Source organism: Oryx dammah, unplaced genomic scaffold, assembly GCF_014754425.2.
Source record: "Oryx dammah isolate SB20612 unplaced genomic scaffold, SCBI_Odam_1.1 HiC_scaffold_13, whole genome shotgun sequence".
NCBI lineage: Eukaryota > Metazoa > Chordata > Mammalia > Artiodactyla > Bovidae > Oryx > Oryx dammah.
In genome coordinates, this window is record NW_024070197.1 from 13,350,179 (window position 1) to 13,375,293 (window position 25,115).

The 25,115-nt window shown below is 39.7% G+C and overlaps 1 protein-coding gene across 1 annotated transcript; it reads left to right on the plus strand.

Annotated features, from left to right (window-relative positions):
* The first annotated feature begins 461 nt into the window (after positions 1-461).
* ZNF404 (zinc finger protein 404) lies at positions 462-20,022 on the plus strand. The gene is made up of 6 exons (XM_040252567.1): positions 462-654; positions 1,343-1,417; positions 1,907-2,033; positions 12,016-12,075; positions 15,232-15,358; positions 18,092-20,022. Exons 4-6 carry the CDS (start codon positions 12,046-12,048, stop codon positions 19,609-19,611), a joined length of 1,677 nt encoding a protein of 558 aa, XP_040108501.1. The 5' UTR covers positions 462-654; positions 1,343-1,417; positions 1,907-2,033; positions 12,016-12,045; the 3' UTR covers positions 19,612-20,022.
* Positions 20,023-25,115: the final 5,093 nt, after the last annotated feature.

The window sequence follows — 25,115 nt, forward strand, 5'->3', positions numbered from 1 at the left end:
GCAAACACACACAACCCCAGGGGTTCCTTCTTTAAAAACAAATGCACACTTAATGCCAGGTGTGCTTCTGGGGTACTCGGGATGCTGATGCTACCTGAGCAGGAATGGGGGTAGGGATGGGGGTCAAAAGACTGAAGTCCCAATCCTCAGAGCTCATACCCAAGAAACCACCATACCCAAGAAAACACCGTACCCAAGAGCCCGCCGTCTCCTCCTGCCGCAGGTTTGGGGCTCTGAAGCCCCCAGGATCCCACCCAGCCTTCTACAGACTGGACTCAGATTCCACTCGCTTTTTCCACGGACGCTAACCTCACCAGCAACCATCTTCCTTCCGAGGTCTAGCCGTTCTCCACCGTGCGCCGACACAGTCCTGGCATCTGAATATTCGAAGCCCCGAGCTCTCCCAGCGCCAGAAATGTTCCGGATGGACTGCATTTCCCAGAAGCCACCGGGCTCTCCTCAGCCTTGTGCGCTGGGTGCTCTTCCGGTGGCGGAGGAGCTGTAGTCCTTACGTGTTAAGTAGATCCCATCCAAAAATAAAAACGGCACACGCTTCCATGGTCTATTTCGGTAGCCGGACTGGAACCCCCTCTGGTGACAGGCGCTCAAGGCGAGGACGCTCCGGGCGCGGAGAAGACGTGTCAGTCCTCAAGTGTAAGGCTCGTGTCTGCGTGAGCAGCAGAGATTTATGTACCTATTGAGAAACTCGTATGTGTGAACGTGTCTCCATGAAGTGTACATTTGTGTGTCATTATTTAATTGGGTGATGGTGCTTATTTAAATGATGCGTAGCTTTTGGATGAGCGACAGTTGTGTGGCTGTGTGGATTGTTACTGGAACCCTTGTCTCGTCTCTGCCGATTCCTCGTACGTCTCCCCTCACAGCCACTTGGGGTCTGTGGCAGATAAAGGAGGGAACCCAGAATGTCAGCTTTAGAATGGAAGAATGGAGGATCCCAGCAAGAAGACACAGACTGGATCACGAGATCAGATTTTCTGAAGCTGAATACGGCCCAACACAGGCTTTGGGGAAGATCTAATGACATCCTAGGAGTGGGTTTCCTCCTGGGAGGGTCCCCTTTGAAAGTTTCGAGGGGCCAGCTATGTTTCACAGCCACAGCATTTCCAAAACTCTGGCCCCAGAAGCCTGCTGTCAGTTCCACAGACCCCACCCTAGACATCAGTGACCCCAGCCTCTCTCACACTGGGAGAGGTCAACGCTGTTCCAGCCTCCTTCCTACTCCCCTCTGGCTGTTTATGGTGGACTGGATGAGAGGGGGCCGTGTTTTGTAAATGAATGTGCTCTCCAAGAAAATGCTCATGTTCACTTTCTCTTTTCCTAGTGCTGCATGTCTCTAGAAAATAGGATCCTGAGAGAGGAAAGAATTTTTGTTAAACAACTAAAAGTTTATGTTAAGGTGAGTTTGTGTTTCCTCATTGGTAAAATACACTTTAATTTTAAAGGCATATGATCCTTCTTTCCCTGGGGATGAAATATACTGTCTGATAGTAATATATCTGTAAGTCATAGGGCCATGTAGATTAATCACCCTTGTCAGGGTCCCCAAGCCCTCTGTCTCTAAATTATTTAACCTGTGGCCTAACGTCAGTCCTGTGACCATGTTAGTTTTTGTGGAAAAAGTGATGGGATGTCACTACTGTGGTTCCATTTTATCATATAAGACTCCATTGTAGCAGACTGGAGCTAGAGACTCGCCTTGTGGGCTTGGTGAAGTAAGTGGCAATGTTGGACAAGTTCCTGTTGCAAGAATCTGCAGGCAGTTTCTAGGACCTGAGGGTGTCCTCCAGCTGGCAGCCACAAAAAATTTGGGGCCATCAGTCATCTAGCCACAGGATATGAATTCTGCCAACAATCTGAATGAACTTGGAATTGAATTCTTCCCCAGCTGAGCCTCTGAATGAGAACACAGCCCAGCTGACACCTGTGTGTAACTTCTGAGACCAGCCTGAGGAAAGCACCCAGTGAAACTGTGTCCAGACTCCAAGTCCACAAAACACCGTGAGATAATAAATGTGTGTTGTGTTAAGATATATTTATGGTTAATTTGTTATGGCAGCAATTGAAAACCATTACCACAGGAAAGACTGTGAAGACTGGAAGAGACTGAGGAGGAATAACAAACAGTCTGGGACTTCCCTGATGGTCCAGTTGCTAAGACTCTGTTCCCAATACAGGAGGCCCAGGTTCGATTCCAAGTCAGGGAACTAGATCCCACATGCCACAAGTAAGTGTTAGCATGCCACAAGAGAAGATCCCACATGCCGCAACTAAGACCCAGTGCAGCCAAAAAAATAAATATTGTGGGGTGGGAAGAAATAATAGCCAAATGCAATGTGGGATCATGTATAGGATCCTGGAAAAGAAAAAGGACATTAATGGAGGGAAACTGGTGATATTTGAATAAGATATGCCATTGATAGTATCTACTATACCATTGTTAATTTCGTGGTTTTGATAATCATCCTAAGATGTCAACAGTAAGTTGAGGGATATACAGGAAACCCTCTATACTACTCTTGCAAATTTTCTCTAAGTCTAAAATAAGTGGAAATAAAAATGAAACCCCCTCCCCCCAAAAAAGAGGAAAATTTTGGCTATCCCAAGATCATGGAGATATTTTCCTGTTTCTTCTTCCAGAAACTTTATAGCTTTAGTTTTCACATTTAGGCATATGATCCATCTTGAATTTATATGTGTGTGTGGTAGGATCAGGGTTAAAACCATTTTTTCCATACAGCTAGCCACTTGCTTTGGTACCATTTGTTGAAAAGACTTTCCTTTCTGTTCCAATTTACAGTTAGACTTTTACTGTAAAAAAAAAAAAAAGTGGCTATATATGTGCAAGTCTCTTTCTGGACTCTATTCTGTTGGTCTGTTTGTCAGTCCTATGTCAGTCCCACTGTTTTAATTACCGTAATTACATAATACATATGTCTTGATGACTGGTAATATACATTCGACAACTTTGTTCTTCAAACTTGCCCTGACTGTTCTGGATTCTTAGCTGTGTGCTGTGCTTAGTCACTCAGTCATGTCCAACTCTTTGCGACCCCATGGACTGTAGCCCGCCAGGCCCCTCTGTCCATGGGGATTCTCCAGGCAAGAATACTGGAGTGGGTTGCCATGTCCTCCTCCAGGGGATCTTTCCAACCCAGCGATCAAACCAGGTTTCCTGCATTGTAGGCGGATTCTTTACGTTCAGAGCCATTTTCATATAAATTTAGAATGAGTTTTATTAATGTTCTAAAAAAAAGCTCCTAATATTGTTTAGAGACACATTGAATCAATAGATCAATTTAGAGAAAATTGGTCATCTTAAAATTGATTCTTCCAGTTCATAAATATAAAATAAGTTTCCATTTATTTAATTCTTCTTCCTTTCCTTAATGTTTTGCTTTCAGTCTATAAGTTGAAAACACTTCTTTTGTTAGGTTCATTTCAAAGTGTTTCATATTTTTCTTATTTTTAATACTGTTGGGATTTTTAAAATTTCATTTTCAATAACTTTGTTTTAATATAATTGTTTTATACGGTGACCTTTTACTCAACAAACTTGCTAATAAATTCATGTATTAATTCTAATAGTTTATAGAATTGAAAAAAATTGTTTCTATGTACAAAATGATGTTATCTGCAAATAAAGATGGCTTTACCTCTTTCCTTCCAATCTTCATACCTTTCATTTCACTTTTTTCTCTTATGGTATTAGAGAGGTCTTCTAGTAGAAAGTTAAATGAAGTGGTAAAAGTGGACACCCTTGCCTTGTTCCTGAGCTCAGGGCAGTGGTCCATATTTCACCTCCCAGTTTTATTCTGCAAAATCCCTTTTATCAAATTAAAGTTCACTTCCATTCCTAGTTTGAAAGATTTTTATCATGAACTGATGTTGAATATTATAAAATGGTTTTTCTACATTTAATGAAATAATTGCAGAAATAATTCTCCTTTATTTTTAAAAATAATTTTATGTATTTTTATTTTTGGCTATGCTAGGTCTTCATGGGGCTGCACGGGCTTTTCTCTAGTTGCTGCAAGTGGGGGCTACTCTTTGTTGTGGTGCACAGGCTTCTCATTGTGGTGGCTTCTCTTGTTGTGGAGCATGGAGTTCCCTGATAGCTCAGTTGGTAAAGAATCTGCCTGCAATGCAGGAGTCCCTGGTTCGATTCCTGGGTCGTTTCAATTCCTGGGTTGGGAGACTCCTAGGTCAAACTTGGAGAAGGGATAGGCTATCCACCTCAGTATTCTTGGATTCCCTTGTGGCTCAGCTGATAAAGAATCTGCCCACAAAGCAAGAGACCTGGGTTCAATCCCTGGGTTGGGGCAATCCCCTGGAGAAGGGGAAGGCTACCCACTTCAGTATTTTGGCCTGGAGAAGTTCATGGGGTCATAAAGAGTCAGACATGACTGAGAGACTTTTACTTTCACAGGGCTCTAGGGCACTGGGGCTCAGTACTTTTGGCTTCCAGGCTCTAGACTCAAGCTCAAGAGTTGTGGCACACTGGCTTACCTGCGTCACAACATGTGGCATCTTCCTGTATCAGGGGTGGAACCTGTGCCTCCTGTATTGGCAGGTGGATGGGTTCTTTACCACTGATCCACCAGGGAAACTCTGCCTTATTTAAAGTTGGAAGATTACATTGATGGCTTTTTGAAAATTAAGTGACTTTGCATTTTTAGAGTAAATCTCTTGCTCGTGCATATCACTGGTCTCTTCTTGCTAATATTGTATTTAATATTCTTGCATCTACGTTCATGAGAGAGATATACCATAGTTTTCCTTTCCTATAATGTCCTTGTCAGGTGTTGATATCATAATTATAGACCTCATGACATGGTCCATTTTGGGGGTTTGTTTTCTAGAAAAGATAGTTTGGTTGGCATTTTTAATTCCTTAAGTATTTGGAGAATTTGCCACTGAAACTTCTGGGCCTGACATTTTATGGGAAGGTCTTTAATATAGATTTCTTTAATAAATCTAACTATATTCAGATTTTCCATTTTTTATATCAGTTTTGATAAATTGTGTTTTCAAGAAATTTTTAAATTGCATCTACATTTTCAAGTTTATTGTCATAGAGTTCATAAAATTATGTTATCAATGTATCTGTTATCAAAATAATGTCTGTAATATATGTAGTGATATCTCCTTTTATATTCCTGATATGGGCAATGTTTTTCTTGACAGTATACCAAGAGGTTTATTAATCTTATCTTTTCAATGAAATAGGTTTTGGCTTTATTGATTTTTCTCTGTTATATGTCTGGGGTTTTTTTATGCCATTTGTTTCCTTTAGTATGTTTTACTTTCTGTAGACTTAATTTGTTTTTCCTTTTCTAGCTTCCAGAGATAGATCATTGTTTTTTAACCATTCTACTTTATAAAACATACATTTATGTTTAGGTGAAGGGGATCAAAAGGTAAAAAGAAAGGGAAAACATAAGTGGGCAGTCATTATAAATGCTCATGATATCTATGAGAGAAAATAAATTATGGATTTACTTGGCATTGCAGTAATTTTACAAAGTATTTTCATAATAATTTTACTACCACTTGATTTGCTATGACTTCAGTACACCTAGCAGTTATCAATGGTGATGAGATAATGAATGGTATTTATCTGCAGCGTTTGTGAATACAAAACAAAAACAAAAATACACATTTAAAGCTAAAAATGTCTTTTGGTTTTTTATTCTTTTGTTTTTTTACAATTTACTTAATTCTTTTGGCTGCCCTGGGTCTTCATTGTTTTGAGTGGGCTTTCTCTAGTTGCAACAAGTCAGGGCTTCTCATTGCAGTGGCTTCCCTTGTTGCAGATCACAGGCTCTAGACACATGGGCTCAGTGGTTCCAGCTTGCGGGTCTAGAGCACAGGTTCAGTAGTTGTGGTGCACAGGCTCAGTTGCCCAGTGGCATGTGGAACCTTCCCAGACCAGGGATCAAACCCGTGTCTCCTGCTTTGGTAAGCAGATTCCTATCCAGTGGGCCACCAGGGAAGTCCTAAAAATGTCTTTGTAAGCATTGGTGTGATTGCATCTCATAAACTTTGTTATGCCATACTTCCATAATCATTTAGCTTGAAATATTTCCTAGCTTTTTTGCACATTCATGCTTCCATCTAGGATTATTTTCTTTTTGCCTGATTTCTGTTCTTTAGTATTTCTTGTATTATGGATCTGTTGATACGAAATTCTCTCAGCTGACTTCCCTGGTGGCTTAGACAGTAAAGCATCTGCCTACAATGCAGGAGACCTGGGTTCAATCCCTGGGTCAGGAAGATCTCTTGGAGAAGGAAATGGCAACCCACTCCAGTATTCTTTCCTGGAAAATCCTTTGGATGGAGGAACCTGGTAGGCTACAGTCCATGGAGTCACAAAGAGTTGGACACGACTGAGCGACTTCACTTTGTTAAAAAAAAAAAAATCATTATTTCACCTTCCTTTCTGAAAGATATCTTCTCTGGGTATAAAATTCAGAGTTCTCAGGGTTTTTCCTTTTAGCACTTTTTAAAGACATGATTCCATTTTTCAGGCTGCTAAAGATTCTGTTGAGATATGGAATATTTTTCTTGTTTATTTATAACAGATGTCTTTTTTTAAAACTACATACTTTTAATATATGTTTTTCAGCTTTGTTTCTCAACAATTTGGTCAAGATGTGCCTAGGTATGGATTCCATTATTTCAACTGGTTAGGTTTGCTGAGCTTTTTCATTTATATATCAAGATATTTCATGACAGTTGCACTGTTTTTGTCCATTATTTCTTCAAATAAATTTTCTGTTCTGTTTTGTTTTAGGTGTTCATTTCTACATTTTGGCAGTTTCTTATATTTCTCTTATGTTCAGCTCTGTTCTTTTTTTCTCTCAGTATAAGATTATTGTTAATTTAACTTTATGTTAATTAAAACAGCTTTCTGCTGTTAAATCATCCCATACAGTTTTAATTTTCAGTAATATATTTTAGAAGAAATTGAGTACCCATCATTGTCAACAAAAGAGTCTGAAATGCAGTACTTGGATGCAGTCTCAAAAATGACAGAATGATCTCTGTTCATTTCCAAGGCAAACCATTCAATATCACTGTAATCCAAGTCTATGCCCCAACCAGTAACGCTGAAGAAGCTGAAGTTGAATGGTTCTATGAAGACCTACAAGACTTTTTAGAACTAACACCCAAAAACAATGTCCTTTTCATTATAGGGGACTGGAATGGAAAAGTAGGAAGTCAAGAAACACCTGGAATAACAGGCAAATTTGGCCTTGGAATACGGAATGAAGCAGGGCAAAGGCTAATAGAGTATTGCCAAAAGAACGCACTGGTCATAGCAAACACCCTCTTCGAATAACACAAGAGAAGACTCTACACATGAACATCACCAGATGATCAATATCAAAATCAGAGTGATTATATTATTTGCACCCAAAGATGGAGAAGCTCTATACAGTCAACACAAACAAGACTGGGAGCTGACTGTGGCTCAGATCATGAACTCCTTATTGCCAAATTCAAACTTAAATTGGAGAAAGTGGGGAAAACCACTAACCATTCAGGTATGACCTAAATCAAATCCCTTATGATTATAGAGTGGAAATGAGAAATAGATTTAAGGGACTAGATCTAATAGACAGAGTGCCTGATGAACTATGGAATGAGGTTTGTGACATTGTACAGGAGACAGGGATCAAGACCATCCCCATGGAAAAGAAATGCAAAAAAGCAAAATGGCTGTCTGAGGAGGCGTTACAAATAGCTGTGAAAAGAAGAGAAGCAAAAAGCAAAGGAGAAAAGGAAAGATATAAGCATCTGAATGCAGAGTTCCAGAGAATAGCAAGGAGAGATAAGAAAGCCTTCCTCAGTGATCAATGCAAAGAAATAGAGGAAAACAACAGAATGGGAAAGACTAGAGATCTCTTCAAGAAAATTAGAGATACTAAGGGAACATTTCATGCAAAGATTGTCTTGATAAAGGACAGAAATGGTATGGACCTAACAGAAGAAGAAGATATTAAGAAGAGGTGGCAAGAATACACAGAACTGTACAAAAAAGAGCTTCACGACCCAGATAATCACGATGGTGTGATCACTCACCTAGAGCCAGACATCCTGGAATGTGAAGTCAAGTGGACCTTAGAAAGCATCACTACGAACAAAGCTAGTGGAGTTGATGGAATTCCAGTTGAGCTCTTTCAAATCCTGAAGGATGATGCTGTGAAAGTGCTGCACTCAATATGCCAGCGAATTTGGAAAACTCAGCAGTTTTCCAACAGGACTGGAAAAGGTCAGCTTTCATTCCAATCCCAAAGAAAGGCAATGCCAAAGAATGCTCAAACTACTGCACAATTGCACTCATCTCACATGCTAGTAAAGTAATGCTCAAAATTCTCCAAGCCAGGCTTCATCAGTACGTGAACCGTGAACTTCCAGATGTTCAAGCTGGTTTTAGAAAAGGCAGAGGAACCAGAGATCAAATTGCCAACATCCGCTGGATCATGGAAAAAGCAAGAGAGTTCCAGAAAAACATCTATTTCTGCTTTCTTGACTATGCCAAAGCCTTTGACTGTGTGGATCACAATAAACTGTGGAAAATTCTGAAAGAGATGGGAATACCAGACCACCTGACCTGCCTCTTGAGAAACCTATATGCAGGTCAAGAAGCAACAGTTTGAACTGGACATGAACAGACTGGTTCCAAATAGGAAAAGGAGTACGTCAAGGCTGTATATTGTCACCCTGCTTATTTAACTTATATGCAGAGTACCTCATGAGAAACGCTGGGCTGGAAGAAGCACAAGGTGGAATCAAGATTGTTGGGAGAAATATCAATAACCTCAGATATGCAGATGACACCACCCTTATGGCAGAAAGTGAAGAGGAACTAAAAAGCCTCTTGATGAAAGTGAAAGAGGAGAGTGAAAAAGTTGGCTTAAAGCTCCACATTCAGAAATCTAAGATCATGGCATCTGGTCCCAACACTTCATGGGAAATAGATGGGGAAACAGTGGAAACAGTGCCAGACTTTATTTTGGGGGGCTCTAAAATCATTGCAGATGGTGACTGCAGCCATGAAATTAAAAGATGCTGACTCCTTGGAAGGAAAGTTATGACCAACATAGACAGCATATTGAAAAGCAGAGACATTACTTTGCCAACAAATTTCATCTAGTCAAGGCTACAGTTTTTCCAGTGGTCATGTATGGATGTGAGAGTTGGACTGTGAAGAAAGCTGAGCGCCGAAGAATTGATGCTTTTGAACTGTGGTGTTGGAGAAGACTCTTGAGAGTCCCTTGGACTTCAAGGAGATCCAATCAGTCCATCCTAAAGGAGATCAGTCCTGGGTGTTCATTGGAAGGACTGACGCTGAAGCTGAAACTCCAGTACTCTGGCCACCTCATGCGAAGAGTTGACTCATTGGAAAAGACTCTGATGCTGGGAAGGACTGGGGGCAGGAGGAGAAGGGGACGACAGAGGATGAGATGGCTGGATGGCATCACCAACTCGATGGACCTGAGTCTGAGTGAACTCTGGGAGTTGGTGATGGACAGCGAGGCCTGGTGTGCTGTGATTCATGGGGTTGCAAAGAGTCAGACATGACTGAGCGACTGAACTGAACTGAACTGAATGTATTTTAACTATAAAATATCCATGTGACTCTTTTTTTAAGAGCCTTAACCTCTATTGTGACTGAACTGAACTGAACCTCTATTGATATATTCCATTTTGCATTCCATTTTGTTCATCTTTTCCTCTCTTTTCTTTAGCATGTTAATCATAATATCTTCAAATCCTTGTCAGCTCCACTGACTGGATTATCTTTGGGTTTATTTCTATGGAGACTTTTCTTTCTTGATTATCAGTAACATTTTCCTGTTTGTTTGCATTTTCATCAAGTTTTATCATATACTGACATTGTGAATAACATATTCTTGACACTCTGAATTATGTTATCTTTCTTTAATAAGCCTATGTCAGGGTTTCTCAGCCTTAGCACTGTTTATATTTTTGACTAGAAAATTCTTTATTGTGGGGGGCTTTCCTGTGCATTGTAGGGTGGTTAGTAGCATCCCTGATTTCTACCCACTAGATAGTAGCCTCCCTCCACACATTTTGACAACCTAGTATGTCTCCAGACATTGCCACATGTGCCCTGAGGAGCAGGATCACCCCCAATTGAGAACCAGTGATCTGCCCAATCATTTTAAATATCTACTTCATTTTCTTTTTTTAATTTTGGCTGTGCTGGATCTTCGTAGTGGCACAAGTCTCTCTAGTTGTGGTGCAAGGGGTTAGTTGCCCTGCAGCATGTGGGGTCATAGTTTCCTTACCAGGGATTGAACCTGTGTTCCCTGCGTTGGAAGGTGGATTTTTAACTGCTGGACCACCAGGGAATTCCCTTTACTTCATTTCCATTATATGAATGAATACACTTTATTTAATTAATTATCCATCTAAGTACCTTTAGACTTTTCTCCAGCTTTTTTTTTTAACTAGCGTCTGTCATCATATTCCTTTATACATTTCTAGGCACGTTTTACCGTTATTTTTTTGATGAAGTCTCTGAAATGGCTTTCCATCATTAAATTATTCTTATGCATATTTTTTTGTACACGTCTCAATTGCAGTACGTTTTCATAGGTCTACAGGACAGCATGAGCATAGGGTTCTTATTTTCCTACAGCCTTATTAATACATGATGCATGTATTAATGTACTTGTACATGGTGCATGTAACTTTTAAACTCTGACAATAGAATACCTGTGAAATGGTACTCTTTATTGGTTTAAAACATCTTTAGTAGGTCTTTTGGCAGGTGATATCTTAATTACCTGTGCTCAGATTTCATATAATGGAACAACAACAACAAAAAAAACTGGGTGTCAGAGACAACAGTTAAAAAAAAATTGAGTTTATAATTATAGAAATGTGTTTCAAAACACATCACTTCTACTTACTTTTATTATATGGGGAAATAGCTTTACTTCTTTGAGCTTCTATTTCCCCATCTGTTGAACTGAGTTAATAATTACATTTTAGGATTAAAAGTTAATGTGTATAGAGCAGCTATCACATAGAAGGTTACAAAAATCTATGTGTTGCTATAAAGCTATAGTGAGCATAAATTCACCTCTCTCTCGTGGGTACTGGGTGGGTTGGGAGCAGGGGATGTGGGGGAGTACAGGAAATAATTCATGTCAGAAAGCAAAGTGAATCCTGATGGGAAAAACCCAGGTTGGTCACCCCAGGGGACCTTGAGAGTCAAGTTCAGGCTTCACATGGGCAGGCAGTTTTACAGTAGTTAAGATTTTCAGATTGGTCTCTACTGTTTTCTGCCTTTTGTCTAGCAGAGTCCAGATCCACTGGGAGGCCATGAGCTTATTGAAGTTTTTGTTGTATGGCCTGGTCTCAACCCTGGCAGGTAGGGCTGGATTGGGGAGGATCTACTCACTGTGACTGGACAACCCAGGCTGGGTACATGTGATGTGATCAGAATTAGAAATAGGCCAGAGGGGTGTGTCTGGAACTGGCTTCAGAGAGCCCCTGCTGTGTATCCATGCTTGTGTGGCTTGTTTCCTAGGCTTAAGAAAGGGTGCTTGGATTTGTCTGGGGTGTGTGTGTGTGTGTGTGTGTGAGTTAGTCACTCAGTTGTGTTAGACTCTTTGTGATCCCATGGACTGTAGACTGCCAGGCTCCTCTGTCCCTGGGATTCCCCAGGCAAGACTACCAAGTGGGTTGCCATTTCCTTCCCCAGGAGATCTTCCCAACCCAGGATTGAACCTGTCTCCTGCACTGCAGGCAGATTCTTTACCAGCTGAGCTATCAGTCCAGAATTGTCTGGACTGCTACTTATATCCCCTGACATGTGTTTATGTGTTTGGGAAGAGGAAGAGTGGCAAGGACGATGGGAAGCAAGAATAAAGAAGAAAAAAGAAAGGCTCTCATAACTTAATTTTTGCAGTTCTGAGCTACACTGGGTCTCAAAGCTTCTTTTTCCTTCCTCAGCTCTGGCTTCTCTGGACTCAGCTTCTGAGAATGATTGGCAGTTCTAAAATCATGGCCCCGGTAAGTGGGTGACTCTGTTTCCTTCCTGAAATATTATAGTTTTTAATTCAAGTAATATTTTCATTCTTTAGCCCAAAATCTTCTTAGGGAAGCTGTATCTCTGAGCCAATTTTCACTTTTTCCCTTTACAGAGAATGATTGTGTCCTCTCTGTTTGCTCCCTTTTTTTTGAACTGGTTTTTCAGTTTTTCATCAAATAATTTATGTATCTTGTATGTTCAGTCTTCTCTTAGGGGCAGTGTTGGAGCAGTGAAGAGGTAGAGTACCTTGAAGGAAATATTTGAGCTTCCCTTGTTGGGTTTGTAGTTTAATTATATAAAAATGGTGGTCCTCTTTGACCAGAAGAGGGAGAACTTTCTCCACTGTATTCCAGGTAGATAAGAGGAGAGGTTGAGGGCAGTAGGAGAAGGGGCCGACAGAGGATGAGATGGTTGGATGGCATCACTGACTCAATAGACATGAGTTTGAACAAAACTCCAGGAGATAGTGAAGGACAGGGAAGCCTGACATGCTGTAGTACATGGGGGTCAGAGTCAGACATGACTTAGGGACTGAACAACAAAGGGTGAATTTGGTTATCAATGGTCTCAGTTTCAGTGTGGGATGAGACCTCAGCTTTGAAAAGCTTTTAGGTTTGGGTTGAAATGGAGTTGGTCCCTTCCTAGAAAGAGAGAGAGGTGGGGTTCTGGCTAAGGAATCACTGAGAAATGAATAGGGTTCTGAGGTCCATTATGTGGTGGAAGAGAAATTGCTGGTCTTGAGTGATTCAGTATTATTCTGGATCATTCTGTATTAGTGTGTTCTTAACTCAAGAACCAGAAGTTCAATAAGAGATTGTAAAAAGGAAGATCATTGGGAACCACATCTGCTGGATAATACTAAACTGTGGGGAAGAGGTTAGGACTTTTGTCCAGCCAAAATACTATAATAGTATATATGTTGTTATTATTAATAACCTAACACTTTAAGAAAGATTAAACCTGATATCTATGAAAAACCTGATGTTTATGAAAATGTAAATTTGTCAGAATAAGGGAAATACTTATGATATAATCTGACATATAATATACTTGTATTGTGACAGTAATGGATGCCCTTCTCCAATTAGATAAAATTGTTTGGATTCTTCTTTAGTCAAGAATCCCCACATTGATTCTTCCCTGCTGGTCCAGTGGTTAAGACTCCGTGCTTCACTGCAGGGGGCAGGGCTTCCATCCCTGGTCAGGGAACTAAGATCCCATATGCTTAATGGCACAGCCAAAAAATAAAAAATAAAACATTAAAAGAAAGAATCCCCAAGTTTCAGAATAATAATTTGGGCTATAGTATAAATTGTGTTATCTTACTAGCTGTAAATAGTGTTATATCTGGAAAGTTGTTTAAATTTAGTTATTGATCTCTATTTAAAAGTGAAATCGAGATTGATGGTTTTGTAAAACTCAGAGTGGCTACAGAACTGGAAAATGTCAGTTTTCATTCCAATCCCAAAGAAAGGCAAGGCCAAAGAATGCTCAAACTACAGCACAATTGCACTCATCTCACATGCTAGCAAAGTAATGCTCAAAATTCTCCAAGTGAAGTACATGAACTGAGACTTGCAGATGTTCAAGCTGGATTTAGAAAAGAAAGAGGAACAGAAGATCAAATTGCCAACATCTGTTGGATCATCATAAAAGCAAGAAAGTTCTGGAAAAACATCTATTTCTGCTTTATTGACTATGCCAAAGCCTTTGACTGTGTGGGTCACAATAAACTGTGGAAAATTCTTAAAGAGATGGGAATACCAGACCACTTGACCTGCCTCTTGAGAAATCTGTATACAGGTCAAGAAGCAACAGTTAGAAACAGACATGGAACAACAAACTGGATCCAAATTGGGGAAGGAGTGCATCAAGGTTGTGTATTTTTACCCTGCTTATTTAACTTCTATGTAGAGTACATCATGCAAAATGCCAGGCTGGATGAAGCACAAGCTAGAATCAAGACTGCTGGGAGAACTATCAATAACCTCAGATATGCAGATGACACCACCCTTATGGCAGAAAACAAAGAGGAACTGAAGAGCCTCTTGATGAAAGTGAAAGAGGAGAGTGAAAAAGCTGGCTTAAAACTCAACATTCAAAAAACTAAGATCGTCACCAGTCCAAGTTCTATGCATGAAACAGGGCACTCAAAGCCGGTACACTGGGACAACCCTGAGGAATGGGATGGGGAGGGAGGTGGGAGGGTGGTTCAGGATGGGGGACACATGTACACCCATGGCTGCAATTTATGGCAAAAACCACCACAATATTGTAAAGTAATTAGCCTCAAATTAAAATCATTAATTAAAAAAAAAAAAACTAAGACCATGGCATCTGGTCCCATCACTTCATGGCAAATAGATAGGGAAACAATGGAAGTAGTGAGAGACTTTATTTTCTTGGGCTCCAAAATCATTGCATATGGTGACTGCAGCCATGAAATTAAAAGACACTTACTCTTTGGAAGGAAAGTTATGACCAACCTAGATAGCATATTAAAAAGCAGAGACATTACTTTGTTGACAAAGGTCCATGTAGTCAAGGCTATGGTTTTTCCAGTAGTCATGTATGGATGTGAGAGTTGGACCATAAAGAAAGCTGAACATTTTTGAACTGTGGTGTTGAAGACTCTTGAGAGTCCCTTGGACTGCAAGGACATCCAACCAGTCAATCCCAAAGGAAATCAGTCCTGAATATTCATTGGGAGGATTGATGCTGAAGCTGAAGCTCCAATACTTTGGCCATCTGATGCAAAGAACTGACTCAGTGGAAAAGACCTTGATGCTGGGAAAGATTTAAGGCAGGAGGAGAAGGGGACAACAGAGGATAAGATGGTTGGATGGCATCACCAACTCGATTGACATGAGTGTGAGCAAGCTCTGGGAGTTGGTGATGAATAGGGAAGCCTGGCGTGCTGCAGTCCATGGGGTCGCAAAGAGTCAGACATGACTTAGCAACTGAACTGAGGCACTGTACTTCAGATACACTAATTTATTTATTCTCATCTAACCATGTCATGATCTTTAACTTCAGCTTACTTGTTTTTATGATATATCGCCCCCTGCTGCAACTCAATATTTTATCTTGAATTTTTTTCCCACTTTTACAAATAATACATGGATCTGTCATTTCAGGTGCCTCTTACATTCAGTGATGTGTCCATAGACTTCTCTCAGGAGGAGTGGGAATGCCTAAATTCAGATCAGAAGAATTTGTACAGAGATGTGATGTTGGAGACTTATACTAACTTGGTATCACTGGGTAAGGACATCTGCCTGGAATAATGTAGAATCTGCTGTCTGGAATATCCACTTTCTTTACTGTATATTTTATGCTCTGTGCCAAGACACTCACAAAATTTCTGCTCCATATTCTCAAAGGATTATTTTGGGCTTTGTTAGATGGAAATGGGCTCCTCCATTCAGCACCTACATCTCCCCCTTCATTTACCATCCTACCTCCTTCTCATCCATCCTGTAGTTGCTTCCTTTTCTAAATGACCAAAGGATTGAAACCTGGGATTTTTCTGCATAACTACCGGCAAAGAAGGCAAATTTCATATTATGTATATGTTCAGAATATCTATAAATATTCTATTTTAATTGCTGATTCACCCGTACGGAGAACAGGTAACAAAGAGTCTGGTTTTCTCTTTACTACAAATGAGACTTTGTAATTTTTTACATTGGTAGGGTGAATCAAGCTCATTAACTTTTTGAGTATTTTTAAAAAATTTATAGCAATGGAAATGTTGGCTTTCAGTGATTTGATAGGTTCTACTCAGAAGTGTCTTTGTTCAGTTTTTAGAAAAAACTAGATCATTCTCTCCTCTCTTCTGGGATTCTAATTATACTTAAGTTAGATCTTTTGAGAACTTATCTCACAGTTCTGAGTCAATAAAGGGCTTCCCAGGTGGCACTAGTGGCAAAGAAAGCTAAAGGAAAGTGAAGTCACTCAGTTGTGTCTGACTCTTTGCGACCCCATGGACTGAAGGCTACCAGGCTCCTCTGTCCATGAGATTTTCCAGGCAACAGTACTGGAGTGGATTGCCATTTCCTTCTCCAGGGGATCTTCCCAACCCAGGGACTGAACCTGGGTCTCCTGGATTGTAGACAGATGCTTTACCGTCTGAGCCACCAGGGAAGTCCTTGATGAGACTGAACTTGCTTGCAAATGCAGGAGACATAAGACATGAGTTTGATCCCTAGGTCAGGAAGAGCCCCTGGAGGAAGGCATGGCAACCCACTCTAGTATTCTTGTCTGGAGAATCCCATGGACAGAGGAGTCTGGCCGGCTACAGTCCATAGAGTCACAAAGAATCGGACACAAATGAAGCAACTTAGCATGCATGCACCCACTGAGGCAATAAAATGTGAGAGATTAAGAGTCAGAGAGAGATAGTTGGTGATTGCTACATAATTTTCATAAACTAGGTCATTATTTTACTCAGCTGCCTTCTCCAGTGACCTTGACTTTAATCCTTACTTACTGTGATTTTCATCCGTTACTTTATTTTATTCTTCAGTTAATTATGTAATTCCTTATGATACAACTTGTTTTTCAGTAGTAGAAGAAATTTTGAATGCATATGTGAGTTTTAGAGTATGAAAATAAGAAGTAAAATAAATGAGACAATATGTACTAGAGAAAAGCATCATGAATACAGAATTAGGTGTTGGCATATAGAATAAATGATATGAATATACTTACATTTAGCAGGGCCAGCCTTTCTGAGGAAGTGATTTCTAACCTGTCACACCTGGAGGTAGTCATTTATACAAGCCACCTAAGAGGATTCCTGAAAGGTAGAGCATTCATGTGAAGCCACAGGCAATGGGAAACATCACAATGTGTTCTAATAGCTGAAAAGAAGCAATATGGTCAGATATAGGGGAATAAAGATGTCAAGGGCTTGAAATTAATTTGCTTGAAATTAATTTGTAGAAATAAGACAGAGTCTTCTTATTTGTGTTTATGTGCTTGGGTTTCATCCTAAGATAAAGACAGACCTTTGGAAAAATTACATAGAGATCCATCTGGTTGTGTTGTTGTTTAGTCACTAAGTCACGTCTGACTCTTTGTGACCCCATGGACTGCAGCACATCAGGCTCCTCTGTCCTCCACTATCTCCTGGAGTTTGCTCATGTCCATTGAATCTAACCATCTCATCCTCTGCTGCCCTCTTCTCCTCCTGCCCTCAACCTTTCCCAGCATCAGGGTCTTTTCAAATGAGTCAGCTCTTCACATCAGGTGGCCCAAGTATTGGAGCTTTAGCTTCAGAATCAGTCCTTCCAATGAATAGTCAGGGTTAATTTCCTTTAGGATTTACTGGTTTGGTCTCCTTGCAGTCCAAGGGACTCTCAAAAGAGTCTTCTCCAGCACCACAATTTGAAAGCATCAATTATTTGGAGTTCAGCCTTCTTTATAGTCCAGTCATATCCATACATGACTACTGGAAAAACCATCTGATAGAAAATATTAAAATGTAATTGATCAAGACCTACTCATAGACTTTGATTCACTCAGTCTCAGTGGATATCTAAGGGGTAGTATATCCATAAGCTGATCATGCCTTCTTTGAACCATTACTATAAAACTTCTCACTGCCTCCTCCAGGTTGGTACAGTCTTGAGAGTTTTAGCCCACTGCAGCTCCTTTTGCCTGGCAAAGCAATAAAGCCATTCTTTATAATAAATAAAGAATAAAATAAAAAGGGGGGAGAGTAGTATATGTAAGAAATTCCTGTGATAATTCTGATCCACTAATTGAGAACTATTGATTTTTCTCTTTGCCTACTCACAAACGTTACATTCTCATGTGAACTTTCATAATTTTCTGAGTCCGTCTCACCTTTAAAAAACTTTATCACAGTAATTTAGAATTTTATGGCCTTCTACTTCTAATGGATTTACTTGTCAATTTTATCATTATTCTTACTATATTTCTCCCTGTACTGGAAAAATAGCATTTGTTCATTTTCTTGTTTTCTTTCAGACTTTGATTTCACAACTGAGAACAACAAATTATCTTCAGAAAAAAGCAGTTTTGAAGTAAATTCATACCATTGGGAGACAATGAAAAGTAAAACCTTCAACCTTATGGGGTTTATTTTTAGAAATGACTCACAGAGCAGAAATGAATTTGAAGGACAACAGGCATCTCAAGTGGGACATTTTAGTCAAATGATATTCCAAAAACATATATCTCTTCCTCTGTGTCAGAGAATTCACACTAAAGAGAAGTCATATGAATGTAAGGGATGTAGGAAGGGCTTTAGGAAATATTCACATCTTACTGAAAATCTGAAAGACCATAGTGGTGTGAGACCCGATGAATGTAGAAAATGTGGAAAGGCCTTCCTAGTTCTCCAGCATTTTATTAGACATAAAAAAAGTCACACTGATTTGAAGCCCTATGAATGTAATGGATGTGAGAAAGCCTTTAGATTTTATTCACAGCTTATTCAACATCAGATAATTCATACTGGTGTGAAACCCTACAAATGTAAGCAATGTGGAAAGGCCTTTAGACGTCCTTCTCACCTTACTGAACATCAGAACATTCATGTTGGTTTGAAACCCTACGAATGTAAGGAATGTGGGGAAACTTTTAGGTTGTACCGACATATGTGTCTCCATCAGAAAATTCATCATGGTTTGAAACCTTATATCTGTAAGGAATGTGGAAAGGCCTTTGGTCATCGTTCAAGTCTCTATCAACACAAGAAAATTCATTCTGGTGAGAAACCATATAAATGTAAACAGTGTGGAAAGGCCTTTGTTCGCAGCTATCTACTTACTGAACATCAGAGAAGTCATACTGGTGAAAAGCCTCATGAATGTAAGGAATGTGGAAAGGCCTTTAGTAGGGCCTCAAGCCTTCTTAAACATAAAAGGATTCATAGTAGTGAGAAACACTATTATTGTAAGGAATGTGGGAAGGCCTTCTGTAGAGGCTCTCAACTTACACAACATCAGAGAATTCATACTGGTGAGAAGCCCCATGAATGTAAAGAATGTGGGAAGACTTTTAAGCTCCATTCTTACCTTATTCAACATCAGATCATTCACAGTGACTTGAAACCATATGAATGTAAACAATGTGGAAAAGCCTTCAGTCGTGTTGGAGACCTTAAAACACACAAGTCAATTCATGCTGGGGAGAAACCTTATGAATGTAAGGAATGTGGAAAAACCTTTAGACTTAATTCTCAACTAATTTATCATCAGACAGTCCATACTGGCTTGAAACCATATATATGTAAAGAATGTAAAAAGGCCTTCCGTTCTATATCAGGTCTTTCTCAACATAAGAGAATTCATACTGGTGAAAAACCTTATGAATGTAAGGAATGTGGTAAGGCCTTTAATCGTAGTGAGCGACTTATTCAGCATCAGAGAATTCATACTGGTGTGAAGCCACATAAATGTAAGGAATGCGGGAAGGTCTTTACTCGTTGCTCTCAACTTACTCAACATCAAAGATTTCACATTGGCGAGAAACTCTTAATGTAATGAAAGTCAGAAAGCCTTTAGCCTTGGCACATCCTTTAATATTATCACTTTTCCACCACCTAACTATGTTATGCTAAAGATTATTATTTAACATAAATATAAATGCTCGGAAGGGTGTCTGGCTCAGAGTATTTGCTTACTATTAATAATCATTCTTTAATGATAATTACTAGTATTGTTATAAATTCACATGGAAGGAAGAGCTTATGAGCATTTTAAAAATCTTTCTATCATCATCCATATTTCATGTCAGAGCATTAATTTTGCACAAAATCCCATAGGCTGCATTAAACAGGAAATTTTTTTATTCAGAGCTCATCCCCCTAAAGATGAATAATGGGAAGAAACCCTATGCATTTGTTGAATGTTGAGTGTGTAGCTGTTGAAAAATTACAAAATGGCTTGAAGAAATTTTCTTACAGTAATTTCTGTAATATCGGTGACAGACAAGTCACATTCTCTACAATTCATGGAAATTAAGAGATTTCAGTTGGGTAGCCAAAAGAGAGGTGTTGACTTGGCAAAGTTTTCCTCAAGTATTTGAAAAATTTCACATTTACATGAATGGTACAATGGTATAATGAAGGTTTGTTTGCCTTCCACCTAGATTCAGTGTATTGCCACTCTCTCTCCATCTAAGAATGTATATATATTCACAGCTATCATATTTATAACATATTGAACATATATACATATATATATATGTTGTATACTATAGTATATCATAGTGCTGTGCTTTTTGAGTAAATGTTTCAGGTATCACCTCACCTCTAAAAAAAAAAATCAACATACAACTCAAAACTACAACTCCTAGATTTAAAGATTATCTTCTACATATTAGGCCATTGTCATCTAAAAGACATTAATACTAGACCTATAATGTTCTATAATCAGTCCATTTACAGATTTCTTCAATTATTTAAGAAATGTCTTTCAAAAGTGTTTGCTTTTTCTAAAAGCTCAAAACAAACTAAGGTCATATATTTTATGATTCTGGCAATTGAGTCTGTTTTGGTCAAAACTTATCATCCACCTATTTTGTGAGTCAAACTCTTTGAAGACTCAGGAGAAATAACCCATATAATGTTGTCCATTCTAGATTTGTGCTAATTTTTCTTCAGATAGGCTTAACTTGTTTCTCTAACCTTCGCATTTACTGTGAACATTATGTGTAGAGGCTTGATTGCTGCTAAGTCCCTTTAGTTGTCTTCGACTCTGTGCATCCCCATAGACGGCAGCCCACCAGACTCCGCCATCCCTGGGATTCTCCAGGCAAGAACACTGGAGTGGGTTGCCATTTCCTTCTCCAATGCATGCAAGTGAAAAGTGAAAGTGAAGTCGCTCAGCCGTGTCTGACTCTTCGAGACCCCATGGACTGCAGCCTATCAGGCTCCTCCGTCCATGGGATTTTCCAGGCAAGAGTACTTGAGTGAGGTGCCATTGCCTTCTCCAGAGGCTTGATTGTGTATCAGATTAAACATTTTTGACAAGATAACTTCATAGACAATATCATGTACTCACTATTTTGTCAAATAACAGGGGGCACATAAGCAAAGCTATCTTTAATCTCCTGATTCATGTACTGACCACCAGCTCTCTCCATTTCATCAGTACTTTTTTCTCTTTTTTTGCAGTTAAGAAGTAGTAATCCAAAAAGTCACATCAGCACTCCACTTGGAAATTTAAAGTCTTATATTTTAAAGAAATTAAGACCAAAAAACTCTTTTTTATTTACTCATATATTTACCTTTTCACATGATCTTCATTCCTTCCCAATGATCTAAATTTCCATTATCAATTCCTTTCAGCTTGAAGAACTTAATTTCTTGGAGTACATATCTGCTAATGACAAATTTTCATTGTTTCTTTTACTGAAATGCCTTTGTTCTTTATGGATTCTTTTCTTTGCTACTGAATTCTGGGTCTTGTTTTATATTTTTCTGCTTCATTTCTGAAGACAATTCATTTTTGTCTTCATGCTTCCAAGATTTTTTCATTACCTTCAGTTTTCAGCTGTTTAAATATGATGTGCCTCAGTACGGTTTTCTTTGTGTTAATCCTTTTTGGATTAACAGGGTTGATTGATTTCCTTTAGGATTGAGTGGCTTGATCTCCTTGTTGTCCAAGAGATTCTCAAGAGTCTTCTCCAGTACCAAAGTTCAAAAGCATCAATTCTTTGGCACATAGTCTTCTTTATGGTCCAACTTTCACATCCATATGTGACTACTGGAAAAACCACAGCTTGAACTATACGGACCTTTGTTGGCAAAGTATATATGAATCATCACCTATTAATTCTGTTTCTCTGGAGAACCTAGACTAACGCACACAAACAAGAAAAAATCTCAGCTATGATGGGGCTCAGCAATTATGCCATCCACTGAATGTAACCTATGGAAGTTGTTTGAAGGAACTCTTAGGGGAGGGGATCCAGCCAAATGATACTTAAATCACAACTAAGCTTTCAGAGAAAGGGAAATGAAGTGCGCATCCAGGAGTGATGCTACCACACCTCTGACCTTCCAGTTCCTCTCAAAGTCTCCAAGCACTTTCCCTTCTTGGTGTCGGTTTGCAAACTCAGGAGTTTCCAGGTAAAATTCAAAACTCACCCATGTACATGGAGGGCAACAGAATAGGCAGACCACTCCAGATTGGTAGGTGGCAGTGTAAATAAGCAAGGGAACTTGTGTAGGTTTATCTTGGGCAACTGCAAGCTGTCTACAGAGAAGCCTTAACTGAGTTCAGTCACACTTACTGTCCAGATGGTCTCCACAACACATTAGCATCTCAAGACTGCATCCTTGAAATGGCTCCTAGTGTGAGAACATTGAGAAGACTGCACATTCCAAGGAATGGGGTAGGGAGGAGTCTCCAATTGCCAGGTTCCAGCTTTCAGGTCAACCAGTGGTCACATCCTTTTGATGACCTCTTCCAATAGCCTCCATCTTTTAAAAGGCTGTCAATGGGACCCTGCACAGCCTTTTGTTAGAGCACCTCCCAGTCCAGCACTAAGGTCCAAATAATACTAATCTGGAAGGAGTTCCATATTGTGAGACAACCCCACAAAGTAAGAACACCTGTTTATCTGCCCGTACCTTTTATTTGTCAAATTGTGCTCATATGGTGGGGATCACATTTTCAGGAAGTCTGTATGAAGGAGAAATTTCTTTAACTTTGGTATTACAAAGCATCTTAACATACAGAATTTTGACACATTTTTCTCCCCTTTTCTTGTAATTTTCTCCACAACTATTCATAACTATTCATGGACTGCGTGTTGCAGCCCATGGGGTCACAAAGAGTCAGACATGACTGAATGACTGAACTGATTCATAAACAGACATACTAGTGATAATCATTCTGCCACAAGTCATCACAAGACTCAATTTGTTGTTTAGTCACTAAGTTGTGTCTAACTCTTTTGCTACCCCATGGGCTGTAGCCTGCCATGCTCCCCTGTCCATGGAATTTCCCAGGTAAGAATACTGGAGTAGGTAGCCATTCCCTTCTCAGGGGGCCTTCCCAACCCAGGGATTGAAACCACATCTCTTGCATTGGCAGGCAGATTCTTTACCACAGAGCCACCAAGGAAGATTCAATTTAAACCATATTAATACATGATAATTTACTATTTTTAAAAGAAATAGATGTAAATTTATAAATTCATATGGCAACTATGAACATGGTTATAGGAAAGGTTTATATTTTTCTATTGGCTGACATCATGGAGATATATTATCTTTGAAATGATTAACTATTGCTCAGCTACCCCCATAAGGTAATACAGGGAAGCCACCTATGTTGTTGCTTATTTAACTTATATGCAGAGTACATCATGAGAAACGCTGGCTGGAAGAAGCACAAGCTGGAATCAAGACTGTCAGGAGAAATATCAATAACCTCAAATATGCAGATGACACCACCCTTATGGCAGAAAGTGAAGAGGAACTAAAACGCCTCCTGATGAAAGTGAAAGAGGAGAGTGAAAAAGTTGGCTTAAAGCTCAACATTCAGAAAACTAAGATCATGGCATCTTGTCCCATCACTTCATGGCAAACAGATGGGGAAAGTGTCAGAGTTTATTTTTGGGGGCTCCAAAATCACTGTAGATGGTGACTGCAGCCATGAAATTAAAAGACGCTTACTCCTTAGAAGGAAAGTTATGACCAACCTAGATAGCATATTAAGAAGCAGAGATATTACTTTGCCAAAAACGGTCCATCTAGTCAAGGCTATGGTTTTTCCAGTGATCATGTATGGATGTGAGAATTGGACTGTGAAGAAAGCTGAGCGCCGAAGAATTGACGCTTTTGAACTATGGTGTTGGAGAAGACTCTTGAGAGTCTCTTGGACTGCAAGAAGATCCAACCAGTCCATCCTAAAGGAGATCAGTCCTGGATATTCATTGGAAGGACTGATGCTGAGGCTGAAACTCCAATACTTTGGACACCTCATGTGAAGAGTTGACTCACTGGAAAAGACCCTGATGCTGGGAAGGATTAGGGGCAGGAGGAGAAGGGGACAACAGAGGACGAGATGGCTGGATGGCATCACCGACTCGATACACATGAGTTTGGGTGAACTCCAGGAGTTGGTGATGGACAGGGAGGCCTGGCGTGCTGCAATTCATGGGGTCGCAGAGTCAGACATGACTGAGCAAATGAACTGACTGACCTATGCTGTTATGAGTCTGGTAGCTTATACTGTTTTCCCACAATTCTTCCTTTACCATCTGCCTTTGGCATGGCTCATCCCTGCCTCTGTTAATGTTGGGCTTGTCCACTTGACTTGTCTAATCAATAGAATGTGAGCTGATCAGGATGGGTGTACAGACTTTAAAGATGCTTTGGCTCAGCATTTTGTGCTTCTGCCATGGACTGTGAAAAGAACGTGCCCAAGAATCTGCTGGCCAAAATGAGACATCAGAAACAGAAGAGGAGAATAACCTTTGTGAGTTATTTAACCATGTGAGTTATTTAAAAAATCACCCCCTTCTAAGAAAGCAACTGGAGATTTTCCACCTGGGGAGCGAGCAGAGAACTAGAAACTCAATATAGGAGAAAAGTGAAACAAATCTCTAATGTGATGGTGGTGGAGATCACAGTATCTCTCATGTCAGGCACAAAGGGCAACCAGCCCAGAATGGATCATATTATATGACTCAATATACTTCCTCATTGCTTCAGTCATTTTGGTTCTTTTAAATTCTGATGAGTGTATCCTAACTGTGTTAAACAACTAAAACTCATGGATCATACTAGGAGCTGGAGATGCAAAGACAAAGCTGATTCCATCATAGCCATCAACCAGCTCCCTGTCTAGTGGAGGATAAATGCACACACGATGGGCTAGTTGTTAAATCCTGTCCTAGAAATTGTGCAGATACTTTGTGAAACTGTACACACCTAATGCATCCAATGATGTATGAGCAAGGAGTGAAGAGATACTGAAAAATTCAAATAGCCCACAGACAATCAGAAAACTGGAAATGTGAACCACAATCA

Excerpts from the sequence above, each read along its gene's own strand:
- ZNF404 (XM_040252567.1), top strand. The coding sequence starts at position 12,046 with ATGATTGGCAGTTCTAAAATCATGGCCCCG. Across the intron at positions 12,076-15,231 it reads GTTCTAAAATCATGGCCCCG|GTGCCTCTTACATTCAGTGA; the intron begins GTAAGTGGGTGA and ends CTGTCATTTCAG. Across the intron at positions 15,359-18,091 it reads TACTAACTTGGTATCACTGG|ACTTTGATTTCACAACTGAG; the intron begins GTAAGGACATCT and ends GTTTTCTTTCAG.